General features: G+C 37.0%; 2 protein-coding genes across 9 annotated transcripts; one reads left to right on the forward strand and one right to left on the reverse strand.

The window, feature by feature from the left end:
- Positions 1 to 100: 100 nt before the first annotated feature.
- Positions 101 to 8,044, reverse strand: cul5b (cullin 5b). 5 transcript variants are annotated; one of them, XM_057360095.1, is made up of 19 exons: positions 7,698 to 8,044; positions 6,825 to 6,934; positions 6,526 to 6,625; positions 6,174 to 6,350; positions 5,839 to 5,980; positions 5,338 to 5,483; positions 5,105 to 5,185; positions 4,880 to 4,973; positions 4,253 to 4,383; positions 3,650 to 3,757; positions 3,438 to 3,502; positions 3,194 to 3,326; positions 2,929 to 3,060; positions 2,689 to 2,812; positions 2,415 to 2,590; positions 1,908 to 2,069; positions 1,693 to 1,811; positions 1,416 to 1,539; positions 101 to 1,029 (listed from the first exon to the last, which is right to left on the reverse strand). In XM_057360095.1, exons 1-19 carry the CDS (start codon positions 7,719 to 7,721, stop codon positions 835 to 837), a joined length of 2,343 nt encoding a protein of 780 aa, XP_057216078.1. In that variant the 5' UTR covers positions 7,722 to 8,044; the 3' UTR covers positions 101 to 834. The 5 variants fall into 5 exon arrangements, with proteins under 5 accessions (XP_057216078.1, XP_057216077.1, XP_057216079.1 ...); XM_057360094.1 differs by having other exon boundaries at positions 4,835 to 4,973; XM_057360096.1 differs by lacking the exon at positions 6,825 to 6,934 and having other exon boundaries at positions 102 to 1,029; positions 4,835 to 4,973; positions 7,681 to 8,043.
- A 448-nt stretch (positions 8,045 to 8,492) lies between these two features.
- Positions 8,493 to 15,687, forward strand: slc35f2 (solute carrier family 35 member F2). 4 transcript variants are annotated; one of them, XM_057360099.1, is made up of 9 exons: positions 8,493 to 8,613; positions 9,645 to 9,771; positions 9,983 to 10,155; positions 12,435 to 12,562; positions 13,265 to 13,424; positions 13,613 to 13,769; positions 13,942 to 13,994; positions 14,238 to 14,392; positions 14,534 to 15,687. In XM_057360099.1, the coding sequence occupies exons 2-9, from the start codon at positions 9,662 to 9,664 to the stop codon at positions 14,774 to 14,776; spliced, it is 1,179 nt and encodes a 392-aa protein (XP_057216082.1). In that variant the 5' UTR covers positions 8,493 to 8,613; positions 9,645 to 9,661; the 3' UTR covers positions 14,777 to 15,687. The 4 variants fall into 4 exon arrangements, with proteins under 4 accessions (XP_057216082.1, XP_057216083.1, XP_057216084.1 ...); XM_057360100.1 differs by having other exon boundaries at positions 8,501 to 8,655; XM_057360101.1 differs by lacking the exon at positions 8,493 to 8,613 and adding an exon at positions 8,668 to 8,944.
- The last annotated feature ends 44 nt before the right edge of the window (positions 15,688 to 15,731 follow it).

Raw genomic sequence — 15,731 nt, forward strand, 5'->3', positions numbered from 1 at the left:
CTCGAGTCCGTCTTATCAGCACCACGGACAGCGCCTGTGTACGTGATGCCACTAGATATGCAAACACTAAGCAGAGACTGTTACACTACCAAAAAAAGTTTTATTTGGGCATTTATGCTTTCAAAGAGAACTTTTAACATCTACCAAATCCTTCTGTTGCACAAAAAGTTATTTGTAGTTTCAAAGGATTTACCGACTACAAAAAGGCGAAAAAAAAGATCCTTTGACTGAAAGGTTTTTTAGGGAACCAAAAATGGTTTTATAAGGCACCATTTGCACCCCCTTTAAGTCAAAAGAATAGCTGAGGGGTAAAACTACTGGAGAAAATCAAGAGGAAATTCTGATCAACAAGAGAAATGAAATTGCTAAATGCGAATTCATTTTCATAAGGCAATGAGAAGGCATGTGTTGTTCGCACCTGGATGTTTAGAGCCATGTTAATTTGATGAACCAGCAGTAAACTGGAAATTAATAAAACAGAGCTGCTTTTCTGAGTATAAAAACGAGGGCGTTGGTGTTGAAGACAACAAACCTAATTATCTGATGCAGTTAAGACTGACGAAATTAAATTGCTGACATGTGTTGGAACGATTTCCATGCATTCCAGTGACAAAGTACCAAAACAGAATTCTGCACTCTATTACCCCAATAGTCTTTTTTTATTAGTTTCAGATATTTGTGAAGGCAGGGATTTGTCAGCATGATGTGTCTTGAGATAAATCTAGTCAGCCACCCAGCAGGCCAGGCTGGGCAATTAGCTGAAATCAGATATGGAATCCTCCAAAGAAGAGCTAGTGTCTAAAAAACGTCCCAGACTGCATTGGGCGTGGTCGGCTATGCCATGTAGATAAAGGTGTTAATGTCTGTCTCATCCCGTTTGATGTACTTGTGTTCTATTAACCATTCAATCTGCTCTTTGATCATCTTCTTTTGGGGTAAAAACATGTTTTTTAGGATCTCCACCAACTCTGTCTGCAGCTGGGCGTTGCTAATCCTCTTCCGCATCTTCATGATCTGAATGATAGCTTCCTGCACAGGTGGAGGAAGGAAAACTGGGTGACAATTCAGGTTGAATTCAGTATTTCAGCATGTCTAAGAAACATATTAGTTACATACATTTCTTCTTTACAGATTCACATTTCTTTCAGTAGATACACAGCAAAATCGGCAATTTTGCTGTGTACACTAAATAACTACTGTAAAATGCTGTTAAATTGGATTGTATAATGAGTTTACTTTTTATTTACAGTCAATAATTTTAGTGCCTCAATTTCAGATTACTGCTGAGGTAACATTTCTAATTTTCGTTTAGTTGTATTTTTTCAAATAATATTTAGTCCAATATTTTATTTTATTTCAATCAACAGAAATGTTTTAATAATTTACATTTATAATGGTTAGACTTTATACTGTACCTGTGTGCGTAATATCCTCAGTTGCACTATGCCCTCATTTTCTTCTTCACGCATTCTCTCTGTGGTGAGTTGTAATCGACCAATCAAATTGATCTTTCCTCTTTTCTGGACTTTTGAGTTTTTTCTGTGCAGAAGAGATCATTTAAAGGTTAAACATGCAACATAAAGAATTATATTTTCACCATTTTTAATCTATACATTCCCTTTTACGTATAGAAAAATATAGGAAAAATATGTTTTATATGTACATGACGTTGTAGTGTTGTAGTGCGCTTACATTAACGAAAACTCTTGGTTGATGTAAAACAAAGTGCCTTCAGTGAAGTCTTTCGGAGAGCCCACCACAGGATCATATGACAGCACCTGCCGTTTTAGTTTGGGAAAAGCTACAAGGGACTACATATAATAAGAAAAAGCAAAGCATTTGACAGTATTCAGTCAATTGTTTTAAATGCAATGGTGGAAATTTTAGGAAGATAAAGACTCGATTACCCATAGGGTCCGCCGCAGCTCTGCGTCTGGAAGTTCTGTGGCGAGTTTCAAGTTTTCGAAACTGATCCTCTCTCTGGGTCTTTGATTCCAGGCAAACAGCACAGCTAACTGGAATGTCGTGACCTCTAAATCATACTGTCCAACTTCATTCTTGAATGTGATCTAGGGATAGAAGAAGAGGCAGAACGGGTGAGACCAAGCACAGCCTGTTCCCTTGACACAATAAACCTCTATAAAAATGTCAAAGAGACAGATTCTTGAAATCAGTGCTGGAAGATTACTCTCTTTTCAAACACTAAATGAAAGTTTACAGCAACCTAATTTAGCTTCAAGCAATTCAGCAAGGCTTAAATGTATACAAGTTCAGGGCTCTTTACAGGTGACAGGACAAAACACACAGACAAACAAATTACGACTCTAGAGGTGGAGGGTTAGGACTTTCTTATGTTGACAGGAAGTGGAGTGTAGTAAAGTGATGTCATAGACAGTGTTGAAGCTACCACTCACAATGCCATTGGACATCAGATGGTGCCAATGTAATTTCCTGCCGCTGTGGTTCTTCTTGTAAAACTCCTCGACTTCAGGAATAAGATCTTCTAGTTCGGTAGGCAGAGATACAAAAACTTTTTCTGAATTCCGAGACCACGCTCCAGCATTTAAGATCTTTATATTGACCGAGTCGGCTGTAATGTCAAGACACACAAAAAATATCAAACATAAAAATTAAAGCAGACGCAAATGCTGTGTAGTTAAGAGCTGTTTTAAGACTGGCATATTAAACCTGGTAGTGCAAGTTTGTTGCGTTTGTGCATTTCTTTGAAGGACTGATTCAAATCTTCAGATACTTTGATGTCCTGGAACATTCTGGCCAGCTTATTGACGTAATCGGCCGGCATTCCGACCTCCTGCACATACACATTACAAAAAACTTTAATAAACACTCAAAAAAGGTTCATTAACTAGACTATCTGAACATGATTCTACCATCTGTTATCTAGAGCAGGTTCAAGCATCCTCTTACCCTGAGCCACTCCACCATGTTCTCTTCCATCTCACTGTCTGCCGAAATGTCAAGAATAAGTCTGCGGGTCAGGTGCGCTTTGTGGTACCTCATAAAGACGTCTTTGTTCTGAACGTACTTCAGAACCAAGAGCTGGAATCGTTGCATAACAAAAGACTCATTAGCACGTCTGAATCGGTAATTGTAAACAGTGGTGTGATAACACTGGCAAAACAATATTTCCACAATGAAATCTAAATATTTATCAGACACTCCGCCCACTCACCACTTCCTTTAGCTTGGCTTCTATTTCCTCTGAGGTAAGTTTTTTACTTAATGGAGTCTTTCTAAGGAGCATATCACAGTAGTTGGCCAGCAGCTCTGGACATTTGGATTCTGGCTGTGTTTTAAGACCCACCCTGGACACAACAAAAGACAAATAATGGCAACCAAGACATGTGTGACGTTCAAGTGACAGAGATTTGAAAGTCGAGCTATCTGTGTGTAAGATGTTCTTTAAAGAATCTCACCCTTTCTGTTTTAAAGGGAGCTCTAGTTTGAATATTGTGGCGTCATTCACCACTGCTTTGTATGCCTGTGTGAATACAATGGAAGAACATAAAATAAAACTGCATTAAGAATAAAAAAACTATCATCCTTATTTGAAATGTACTGTGAAGGGTGGTGGAATTTTTTTTAGTACACTTTTTTTAAAATAAAACTTAAAAAAGGAGAGGCTTACTTTATCTCTGGCAGTCAGGAAACGTGGGTCGTCTTGAAATGCTTCTTTAACTAATTTACTAAAGCGGTTAAATAATGTGAGTAGCTGCTCTACGTACTTTTCTGAGTCCTGCAGAAAAATAAAATAAAGAAAAAAGACAATTTTAAATATTTAATTGTGATTAATCTCATAATTTTGTGGTAAACACACCAGAGAAAGGGTGCTCTATAAAAACACAGAGAAGTAACAGTCACTTTCACTTTCAAATTTTTACATTTCTCAGACTGCATTAAAACACCAAGAACTCTAGTTAGGCAGTAATTTTTTCACACTTTCCAAAATATGACTTTGGCCCTGAAAATCTATCTCTTCATTCACATTGTCCAATTGTTATTTTATTTAAAGACCATTAAAGGATGCTGTAAGATATTCCAATATGAGATTCCACATATAAATTGGTACACATATCACTAAAAATGTTCTTCTACCATGGTTTATTACTAACAAAAGCTTTTTGAATATGTGAATATGTTATGCTACAGTGACTTTACGCCACAGGATTCACAATGCATCTGGCATAATAAATCTGACAGAAAAGAAAAACCAGCGACTGTCTGTACTCACAGTGGTAATGGATTCTGCTGAGGCCACCATATCAGCCAGACCTGCGCTCATGATGTGATCTTCAAGATCTTTCAACACAGGCTCAATGCCGCTGGGCACTTTGTCCATGAGCGAGAACATGAGGTGCAGTTCTGTGAATCACACAACAGCAGAACAAAACACTTTAATAACATCACAACATGCTGCATTTGGAGAATGTGATAAGCCTTACAAGAACTAAAGCCAAAAGGCACAGTCACAGTTCTGGCTGTGATTCTGGTGTCCCCAAGTATGGGTCTGGAACTGATCAGAGGGAAGCGTAATGCTTAATGCAATAATGTCTAATGCTGTTTGGACTACACTTGCTAAACGGAGACAGAATACGTGAACTAGATCAACATAAACTGGACTAGCACATACTGTACATGCAATACAGGATGGGATAAAAATAAATAAACGACCAAAAAATATTTCTTCAATTTACTGAAGGTGCCAAAAACCAAGTATTTCTGATGTAACGCATGTTAGAAATGGGTTTGTTGAATGACAGATTATTGACACACATATGGTTGGATTGGTGGCTGGATATGTCCCACTGCCAACCTGAATTCGCAGAGCCTTTGGTGACAGAGCTCCTGCCGTACTCACTCTCTGTCTCATTCCGCTTGATCATGCCCGGACATTCGGCTAGGATTGTCTCTTTGAACGATGTCACCAGTGCATTCACACAACACTCCATTAGCTGCACGATCACAAAGACACAAACCGTGCATGTATTGTTAGTACGTGTGGACAAATGCAAACACAAGCCACATTCTTGTTTTCAATGACTTCTGTATAAGAGAACCAAAAAGCACGAAGTCCGATACTCACTGCCTGGACGGAGTTACATTCACGTCTTGCTTCCAAATATCGCTGTGCACGTTTCTCTTCTTCTCTTAACTTGCCATCTGCCTGTCAATCAAATGCACCAATTGGGAACAGCTCACTAATTCTGCAAAGCATGAGGCTTCAAATATGTGCTGGGTTTTACCACTCAGCTTTCTCACACTGTGACTGTGATGGAAATGTATAAAACACATCTGTCTCTTTCTACAGGCACTCACATATTTCATATAGTTCTGAACTCCGTTCTGTTGCAGGTAAGAAGGTGCCTGAGTCTTATAGAACCTCTCTGTGGAATCTAGATAGGCTTTCTCAAAATTCTCTCTGTAGATCTGCAGTCTGTCGTCAGCATTGGAGCACAAGTTCACTGCAAGAGAAAAAAGGATAAGACCCATCTGAGCAGTTTTGTTGTTCATACAGCACCTAAATCTTTGTTTTTCATATTTGATCTCAATGATTGCATGTGTCATTTTGAAAGTGATGTATACAGATTTGTTTGTCCAAACAGTGCAGTTAATATCCAGTATATCTATTGTGGTTTCCATTATTCAACCACTCACCAAATTCAGTGACTGCAATGTGTGGGCAAAAAATGGGTTAATTCAGTAGCACATGACATAACATCACCAAAGATAAAAACAACAAACTAAAATCTGTTTTAACTTCCAAGTACATTTTTAAACGTTTGAAATCACATCTGTTTAGCTCTCTTTTTTCTTTACCATATGATTCCCGCACACCGATGACAAGCTGGGAGTCGAAAGCTTCACCTAATCTCTCTGCATGGACCAGTTTCATAGCACTGTCGTGGAGCCGGTTCTTTATATTACAGAATATAGACTCGTTCCATGTATCCAGCATAAGCTACAAGAAATAAAGCAATAATGCTATTATTGTAATAGAATAATGCTTTTTAAAGGTTTTTGTATAATATCTATACTACACTTACATATACAAAAATGAATGACGTTATATGAATGCAAACACATTTAATGAATTTCTATCATGTTTGGAAATTGTATATGGAAAAAAAAGAGCTTTATCACAAAGTCTCCACCTTTCGAACAATGCTATCTTCAACGTTGGACTTCTTATTGTTCCCTTGGTTGCCAAACAGTGTGATCTCCAGCTTGCAGAAGGGTTTAGGCAGAATATCACATTGTGTAAAGAACTTCCTCCACTCCATGATGTAGGCTTTAAGCAAGGCTGTGTCATCTTGGTGACTGAGTACTCGCTGAAATAGATGCGAAAAATTAAGATTAAAATCAATGAATTTACCAAAACATACAATATGGAAGTTTAGGGATAACTGAAGGTGAAGCTTGTCTGTTACATCAGTTATTTAAGAATTACCTTTCATCACATTGTTATTAAGATATCACATGAATGTGTGAAAAAGGCACACATACTGCCTGTGCTTGCTTGATGAAATCTAATATGTCTTCTTTCAATGCCTGATGAATCTTTGCAGGGCCTTTATCGTCCCACAAACACACGGCATGGACATCCCTGAAAACAGAACATAATAGCAACATTGCATCCAGAGGAATGCATCCAGAGGAATCGAAAGGTCAAATCGACAAATTATATATTGTTAACTATAGCCTAAATCTGAATGTGTAATTGATAATATCGCCCCAAGTCTAAAACCAAAACACCTCCACTAGTTAGGAAAAAAGCAGCATGAATAAACAGTAAGAAAGCTTACGAGAACAAATCGAACCACTGCTGCTTAGTAACTGACTCCTGACGGAGTAACTTCAAAACAATGGGCCGCATCAAATCCCATTTGTCTTCAAACTGCAGAGAGCCTTTGTTCTGAGAAATAAGGGAAAAACTCAGCCCTCACACCATTAAAACAATTTAAATTAATTCAGATTTATTTCTTTAGCACCTTTTCACAACTACGAATTATTGCAAAACAGCTTTACATCTTAGCACAAACAGTAAAGAAAGATTTTATAGAAACAAGGGTAAAAAAGGAAATAAATGGTCTTAAAGTACATGGGTATTAACAAATAAAATTCACATAACTAATGCAAATAAAACATGCCTTACATCTTATGATTCAGTATCAAAACAAACTGAAAAATGTTTAGACAGTTTTACTTTATGCCACACAATATACTGTATTTAAACTAAACTGATGTCAGACTCTCTAGAATGGGGAAACATACTGTAAATCAATTGCTGGTTTACCCTTTGAGAGAATGACAGCCTAAGGTTGAAAAAGATGTAGCATGCGAGTTATGGTTTGCACTTCTAATCAAAAACATGATTTGTGCCATGTATTATAACTTTAATGGGGTCTATCCTACGCAGTCTGATGACAGCAGTAAGTTTTGGGCAGTGACCAAAACAACCAAAACAGAGCCCTGAAACCCTATACATTTTTGTAGCAGATAATCTCACTGGCAACAATATAACAACGCGAACAATGCCCGTTTTGAATGAACGCGTCAGGTTTAGCGAGCTCATGACACGCGGGCATTGACTGGATCGTATGACTGCTGTCATGACATTGACACTTGACAGAGACGCAAACGATGCAAAAGTATCCTTACATTTAGGGACCTCCTACCTTCAATAAATTAGACGTCGCCATGTTTCTTCAACTTATCCCCGTGCGGTCTCGCGATGTTTCAGCAGGTTTGGTTGCTGGGGCATTGTAGGCTGCTATTCTATAAATAATATTTACTCTAAAATTAAAAGACCTGTTTATGCATACAGAAAGAAAAAAAGAAAGAAAAAGTGAGTGAGTGAATGGCTTTTCCTTATATGATTTTGGCAGTCTTAAACCATTTATTAATTATTAAGCCTTTGCTTTGATAACCACTAAAAGCTGTGAATGTGCATGTTTGGCAAACGGCCACGGGAGTGCGATAAATATTTATCATACTGTTCTTCAGACTAGGTCAAACAAATTGTCCTTGAGGGTTCTCCGATCTGGTTCTTAATAAAAGACAGATGCAGAACGAATGGAGATAAAACTGTTAGCACGACAGGGATAAGTTGATGTTTCACCTTAAAGAAAACTTCTAAAGTTTTCCCACAATTTTTTGTAAAATACAGCCTGCCCTACACTACGGCAATGCAAAAGTAATTTCGGTCTATCTCTTATCAAATTAAGCCAGCTTCGCTTTCCAAGGACATGTTTTCCCATAATAAACTGAAGGCCTACAACTGGCCCTGGATCTACTGATACCGAGTTGAAAACAAATTCTCGTTCATTTCTACTAATGTAGTACATATAAAATTTCGACAAAACGAAGACTGGCGTACTAGCACACGGACCATGCGTCTCTGCCATTGGTCGTAATTTAATAACAGGAAGTTAAGTTTAGATCCAATTGGCTGTTTTAAATATGGGCGGGACTTAAAGGTGACTCACTGTCTGACATCATTCACGATTCGTCGTTTTCAAGAAAGATGGTCAGAATGGTACACTAAGAAAAGGTGGATGGAGACTATGGATATTACGGATTAAGTAAATTCCGGTATTTAAAAGCCCGTCGTATTATTCTCAGCCTTTAGTTTGTGTACGTGATGTTACGCTCTGTTTTAGCTTAGCAGTGTGGCTATCTGGTAACGTTACAATGAGATTTATAACGTTATCTGTTTGATTTGCTCTTGCAAATACGTAAATGATAAATGGATACAAAGCCTAGACTCACGAAAACGTACTTAAGTCGTCATTCGTGCGCTATATACTTTGATTTTGTTCTCAAGTAATTGTTTTGCTCAACAATGTTAAAGTGTGTGACAGGTCGCCACGTGCTTTAAAGATCCCTCAGTACTGCCAGCGATCTCGGATGTACCACATGTCTGGTTAGAGCACTAGACTTATGTGTAAACACACACAGTCGGGTTTTCATTTGAATCAGATCCTTTTTAACTACTTAGAAATGCTCTTTTAAATTGATTGGACGTTAACTCCCTTACAGAAAAGACACACGAAATTCACATGTGCAAAAAACACGTGTGATCACATGTGAAATGTGTGTTTTTGGAACATTTTGGTCTGAATTTCATGTGAAACCCATGGGATAACATGTAAAACCCATGGGATAACATGTGCGACATGTTTCCACATGTGATAACATGTTCTTCACATGTCACCATATGTTGCACATGTCATCCCATGGGTTTTTACATGTTATCCTATGTGTTTCACATGGGAATTCACATGGAATTCAGACCAAAATGTTCCAAAAACACACATTTCACATGTGTTTTTTGCAAATGTTAAACACATGTTGTATACATGTGATCACATGCGAAAAACATGTGAAATTCATGTGTCTTTTCTGTAAGGGCTGTAAAATTGCTTTGCGTTAAACTGTAACTTTAATGCTGAACATTAAATGTATTTTAGTGTAAAAGTTTATTTTGAGTGTATTTTAGTTATAATTGAAATGGTCAGTATGAAGTCAGTATAATAGGACTGAAATTCCTGAAAAGATTATCACCTCTGTTAGCTACAAGATGTGACCCAACATTAATCCTATACATTCTCTGCATTTTCCAGGTCTGTGTGTGTGAAACATGGATTGTGACGCTGGAGAGGTCCCTTCCAAGTGTAGAAGAACCCTCAGACGCTGGAGGGGTTTCTTTTGTGGTCCACAAAACCTTTCATTGAAAGATGTGTTTACATGGTATGAGGTTAAAGATGTTTCTTTTTAAATGTGTTCTTAAAACTGTTTGAACTTTGCATGTTCATAGTTTTATGATCTGTAACCCAGGAGAGTTACTTGAGGTAGAGAAAGCTTGTTTCTTAGGCAAAAACGTCACTGCACTAAAAAAGGCCACTTTGTGGCAGACAAAAGAGCTCTTCAATTCAGTGTAATTTAAGAATTATACTTGCAGGCAGCTCTTCAAGACAATACTGATGGGTCAAGCCCTGTCCATGCTGATATGTGGGACGGCAGTAACGTGTCAATATTTGTCGGAAGCTGGGGTAGCGACACCAATGTTGCAAAGCTTTCTCAATTACGTCTTATTGCTGCTCACCTACACTTTGGCTTTGGCATTCAGGAAAGGTACGTTATGCCACAAAGTAAATATGGTCAGCTTATTTGAGAATTTGTTACTGTACTATATGTTTGTTGATTTTTATTTTTTATTTTAACTTCCCGTATATACGGTTTCATCGCACACACACACCTGGTCTTAAGTTAACTTCCAGTCTGTGTTTGGTTATAATATAAGTATACAAAAATATAAGTGGTATTTATTTTATACTTAATCTACATTAAAATTTAATTGTGTATGAATTGTCTTAAATTAAATTAAAACTACTTAACAATTATAGATTCTTTGCGGAGGTGTACCGGAAGTTAAGTTTGGGCCACATAACGCATGTTTATGTTGTTGCCGTTGAAAAAGTCTGACGCTGCGTCCCAAATCGCATACTCAATGAGTAGGTACTCAATTTCAGTAGGTACGTACTCAACAGGGCAAAATGGGTACGTACTGTTTTCCGTAGTATGTGTGCGATCAGCCGTTGTCCGCCATATTGATCTTCTTCTCCTTTTTAATGGCAGGGAGCAAATTACGGTTGTGGTGCATATCCGCCACCTACTGTACTGGAGTGTACATGGCCAGAGATGAACCATGTGACGTAATAACAAGCGCAACAATTAAAGTTATGAGAGACAGGTGCATTAAGATTAGTAACGCTACAATTTTCCCTTCTATGACTTTTCCCAACATTTGCAACATGTTTGTAATGCCTTCACAAAGGAGGCGACGATCTCGCCTTAGGAGAGCACTACTGATTTTATTAGGAATATAAGTATTATTGCTTATAAATTAAGTTTACCCTAGAAATGCATTGCTAGCCCACACCTACACTTGTGCACAATATTATTGATAAGTGCTGACCAATACTTATTATTTTTTCCTGAAAATTAGATATTGTATTAAAATAGGCTACTAAATGTAATTGTATTGCCATATGCCATCTATGCATTAATACAGACTTCAAAAGTGTGAATGCATACGTTTTCAAGTAATGTAATATGTTTTATTTACAGAAAAGTATAGAATAAACATGAATAAAAAATACGTAAATTTGATGTAAGAAAATAAATGAATTTAATAATTATTAATACATATACAAGTAAACATCACATAAATCAAAGCTTTATTTCAATTTATTGTTGTAACAAATGGTCCTGTATCTACAGGCGTTGAACCCCACATCCTACTGCCATCTCGCAGCTGACCACCATCGCCACCTTTGTGATTTTAACGAGTGTTCTCATCCGTCCCTGTAACAGTCAAACAAGATTCAAGTTACCTCTGTGATTTGTGCTCAATACTGCATTTAAATGTGGAGGTAGTTGCACATGTGTTAACTCGCTGTTTATTCAACTCAAATTTTCCTGAATTCATCATCAGTACTAATGGACAAATAAAATATATACATTATGTTTTCGTTACATTACTTCCATGTATCTAGGCCTATGCAAGCAGTGAACAATGCTTTGTACCACATGTTAACAGACGTAAGCTACATTACTGTGATGTGTATTTCATGTTGTGATGTGTTGTGCTCATTTGCAATACTTATCGAGAAAATGACAGGTCACATGTTATACAGACATTAAAAAGCGTCTGTAACATGCGTATGGTTTAAATTTATATGTCACGTCACGTTAAGTCTATTTCGAAGACGCGTGTGTGCGTGGAGCTCCCCTTTATGCTATACATATTAAAATGCTGCATTTTCACAGCTAAATCAAACATGTACTAAACTATATAGCATCTTACAGGTTAAATTTACGCTACAGCACTTTAACAAATGCGACTGCAACGCCAAGAGAAGCGTTGTTGGCTAGTAATATTCACATTTGAAAACACCTGCCTCGCAGTTCTCCGCCATGCTCCTGTTTGAAGTTGAACTTATCAATTCCCGTGGGCTCATGGGATATAGTAGTAACCCAAGTATCTGTCGCTGGGTGCTTCAGAATGTGGGCGTAACCAGTAAGCCATCCGGGAATTTCTCATCTACTCTCTTATGAATACTGAGGTTTGTTAAATACTATATTGTTTTCACATATTATAAAGTAGGTAAGTAGGTGGTTTCGGACGCCACAGTAGTATACACACGTCCAAATCTCGCGAGAAATAGTGCACCAGGCGTAAATTTCTCGCCTACTGTTTTATGAATACTGAGGTTTGGGTCATTCTACTCTTTCGCCTACTGCTTTTTGCCTACTATATAGTATGACAGTATGCGGTTTGGGACGCAGCATATGTCTTTTCTCCAGTAGAAAAGATATTCAATGACTAACCTCTAGTTTTCTTTCTGTAGGGGAAAACAATATTTTTCAAATTCTAAAAAAAAAGTGGTGCAAGTATTTACTGATGGCTCTAACTGATGTGGAAGCAAACTACACCGTTGTAAAGGCATACCAGTACACTACCCTTACAAGTATACAGGTACGAATTACATTTCGCCAGTAGCTTTATTTGTTTAAAAGCAGATTTTTATATTTTATTACTTTCTGTTCATCTGTGTTTTTATATAATGCACGAAACACTTTTATATATGTGACAGGGTTGGACAACAAAACCAGTCTTATGGGTCAATTTTTCGAAATTGAGATTTGTACATAATCTGAAAGCTGCTGAATAAATAAACTTTCTATATATATGAGTTGTTAGAATAGGACAATATCTGGCTGAGATACAACCGTTTAAAACTCTGGAATCTGAGAGCGCAAAAAAATCAAAATATTGAGAAAATTGCCTTTGAAGTTGTTAATCAGGGGCACTGTGGCAGACCATCCACTCACAAAAATAAAGTTTTTATATATTTAAGGTAGGAAATTTACAAAATATCTTCATGGAACATGATCTTTACTTAATATCCTAATGATTTTTGGCATAAAAGAAAAATCTATAATTTTGACCCACACAATGTATTTTTGTCTTTTACTAAAAATTTTCCCGTGCTACTTAAGACTGGTTTTGTGATCCAGGGTCACATATATGGTTTGAGTTTATGCTGTAAAAACGTTTTATTAACGTTTTTACTTTTTCCTGCATTTGATATGCAACATTCTGTCAAATTTAGCAGATTGATTAGTTACATCATTCCCAATATAGCCTCAGTAAGTTTCTGTCTGTTGTGCGTTGTAGCTGCTGGACTGTTTTGTAATCCCTGTTCTGATGGTGCTCTCATGGATCTTCTTGAAGACCCGCTATAAACCACTACATTTCATTGCTGTGGTTGTGTGCATGCTTGGTGTTGGTGCAATGGTAGGAGCAGATCTGCTTGCAGGAAGAGATCAAGGCTCCAGTGAGTACTTACTGTTAGCTTACTACAGTGGCACAGTTGTTTGCACTTACAGTATGTATTGTATATTACATCTTGACTAGGCTTTTATATATACTTTTGTTTTAGTGTTTTTCCATAGTGTTATGGAATATGTTAAATATTTTAGTCTCTGTCTCTCTCTCTTCCTTTTTTTCTCTCACTCACTGCAGGTAGTAATGTTTTGCTGGGTGACGGATTAGTGCTAGTGAGTGCTGCTCTGTATGCTGTGTCTAATCTCTGTCAGGAATACACAGTAAAAAACCTGACCAGGGTCGAGTTCTTGGGCATGATGGGCTTCTTTGGTACCTTGATCAGTGGTGTGCAGATGTAAGTCTACCATAATAATGTTGTTCCAAGCAAAACAAAAATGTAGTATATGTAAACAAATTGTTTATGTAACCTCAATTTTAGAACGCCTAGATTAAAAAGCCTTGCTTGTACAAAGAATTTATCCAAAAAACACAATAGTTTGTACTATTGTAAAACTTCTTTTTTTAAGGGCTATTCTTGAACCTAAAAATATAACCGCCATCATCTGGGACTGGAGAATATGTAAGTAGTAGCTCATACTGAAATGTACTTTTCTGTTCAAATTTGCTATTAATATTTCCTAGACAGCATTTGCTTTCATTAGCCAGCACTTTAAACTATGCTTTTGGGGTATTTTAGGGGCACAAACACAAATTTTAACATTTTAGTAATAGAGCTCAATGCGAGGGTACAGTCTTGAATTGCATCGTTGGTAGTAACAGGTCTCCTCTTCATCACTAGACTAAATTGATTCCTTTATTTCAGGTCTGCTCTTTGTGGCGTATACCCTGTGCATGTATGGGCTGTACAGTTTTATGCCTGTAGTTGTGAAGATGACAAGCGCCACAGCGGTAAACCTCTCACTGCTGACTGCGGACCTCTTCAGCCTCTTCTGTGGCATATTTCTGTTTCACTTCAATGTGAGTGGAGGATACCCTTTCAGAGGATCAAAAAAGCGACCAAAAATAGATTCTATATGTTCACGGCTGAACTATATAATCAACCATTTATTTAAATGCTGTGCAATAATACAATACATGACTCTTTTTTTTCCTCTACAGTTCTCAGGCATGTACATTGTGTCTTTTGTGGTGATCACACTCGGTTTCATCATGTTCAACATTGTACCGACCCACACAACAGATCAGTCATATGGCAATGATGGGGCATACCATCTTGCTTCATCAGCGGATATTCAACAAAATGAAGATGTTATTATAGAAGATTTGCTGCAGAAGGATAGAGTGGAGAATCAGGGTGGGACAGGGTGCAAACCTTGCAATGGACTATGTGCCTCCAAATAATCCTCTACAATGTAGAGTAAAGTGTTTTTTTTCTTTGTGGGATAAACTATGTCCTGTTTTGCCAAAGGCAGCGATTGATCTGTTTTATGGATCTTAAATCCGATCCCATGTGCCTTTAACCTGTATTTACTCCCACTTGCGTATACATACTATGGGTTTACTGTAGATGGGAAAGGCAGAAGTTTGTTTTTAAAAAACATTAAGTGAAGAAGGGTTGACATTTATACACTGTATTGGGGATGTTTATTACATCCCTAAACCAATCAAGGTGCTCATATCTCAGTTCCAGAAATAAAAAAAGGAAAAAATAGATGCTGCTTCCTGCAGCATGATCACTATTTTTTATCTTCGGTGTGCTGAATTATAAATATAAATATGAACAAAAGAATTACTTTTTTTTCAGAATAATCCTTTCAGATGTTACAGAAACAAATGTTCTTCTGGCACCTGTCATGGGCATTTTGTTTAATTTGGTTTGTTACTGGCATTATAATTATTGGACATGTTTTCATCTGTATATTTATATTATGTTGTTACGTTTTGATAATTAAAGTAGGCTATTTGTTTTAACTATGTAAATAAACTGCAATTCTAGTATTTGTTGTTAGATACAGTATACAGAAACTACAGCGTTGATTCAAAAATTGTGTAAAGCATAGACTTTTCTGTTTTCTTATTACTGATATGAGTTTACTAAAATGGTTGGAATAGAGTCGCTTGCCTCCTCAGGGTGAGAGACAACTGCCCCAAAAATAAGTATCTCGAGTTTAGGAAAAAATGAAACTATTTTTAATATTTTGTCTTGTAAACATTAAGTTGACGTCTTCTGAACACTAAACTGATACATTTGCAATTATTAATACTTAAATTACATTTTTTTTAGTGCATTTAGGTTTGGTAAACTATAGTTTTTAAACAAAAGTCTCATTAAGTACAGCAGTTGAGGTGTGAGAGA

Source organism: Triplophysa rosa, linkage group LG19 (genome assembly GCF_024868665.1).
Source record: "Triplophysa rosa linkage group LG19, Trosa_1v2, whole genome shotgun sequence".
Taxonomy (NCBI): Eukaryota; Metazoa; Chordata; class Actinopteri; order Cypriniformes; family Nemacheilidae; genus Triplophysa; species Triplophysa rosa.

Coding starts and splice junctions, on each gene's coding strand:
- cul5b (XM_057360094.1), bottom strand. CDS start 7,721: ATGGCGACGTCTAATTTATTGAAG. Junction 3,503..3,649: donor TCCTGACTGCCAGAGATAAA/GTAAGCCTCTCC, acceptor GTATTCACACAG/GCATACAAAGCAGTGGTGAA. Junction 1,540..1,692: donor AACCAAGAGTTTTCGTTAAT/GTAAGCGCACTA, acceptor TCTTCTGCACAG/AAAAAACTCAAAAGTCCAGA.
- slc35f2 (XM_057360099.1), top strand. CDS start 9,662: ATGGATTGTGACGCTGGAGAGGTCCCTTCCAAGTGTAGAAGAACCCTC. Junction 13,770..13,941: donor TTGATCAGTGGTGTGCAGAT/GTAAGTCTACCA, acceptor TCTTTTTTTAAG/GGCTATTCTTGAACCTAAAA. Junction 14,393..14,533: donor TATTTCTGTTTCACTTCAAT/GTGAGTGGAGGA, acceptor TTTCCTCTACAG/TTCTCAGGCATGTACATTGT.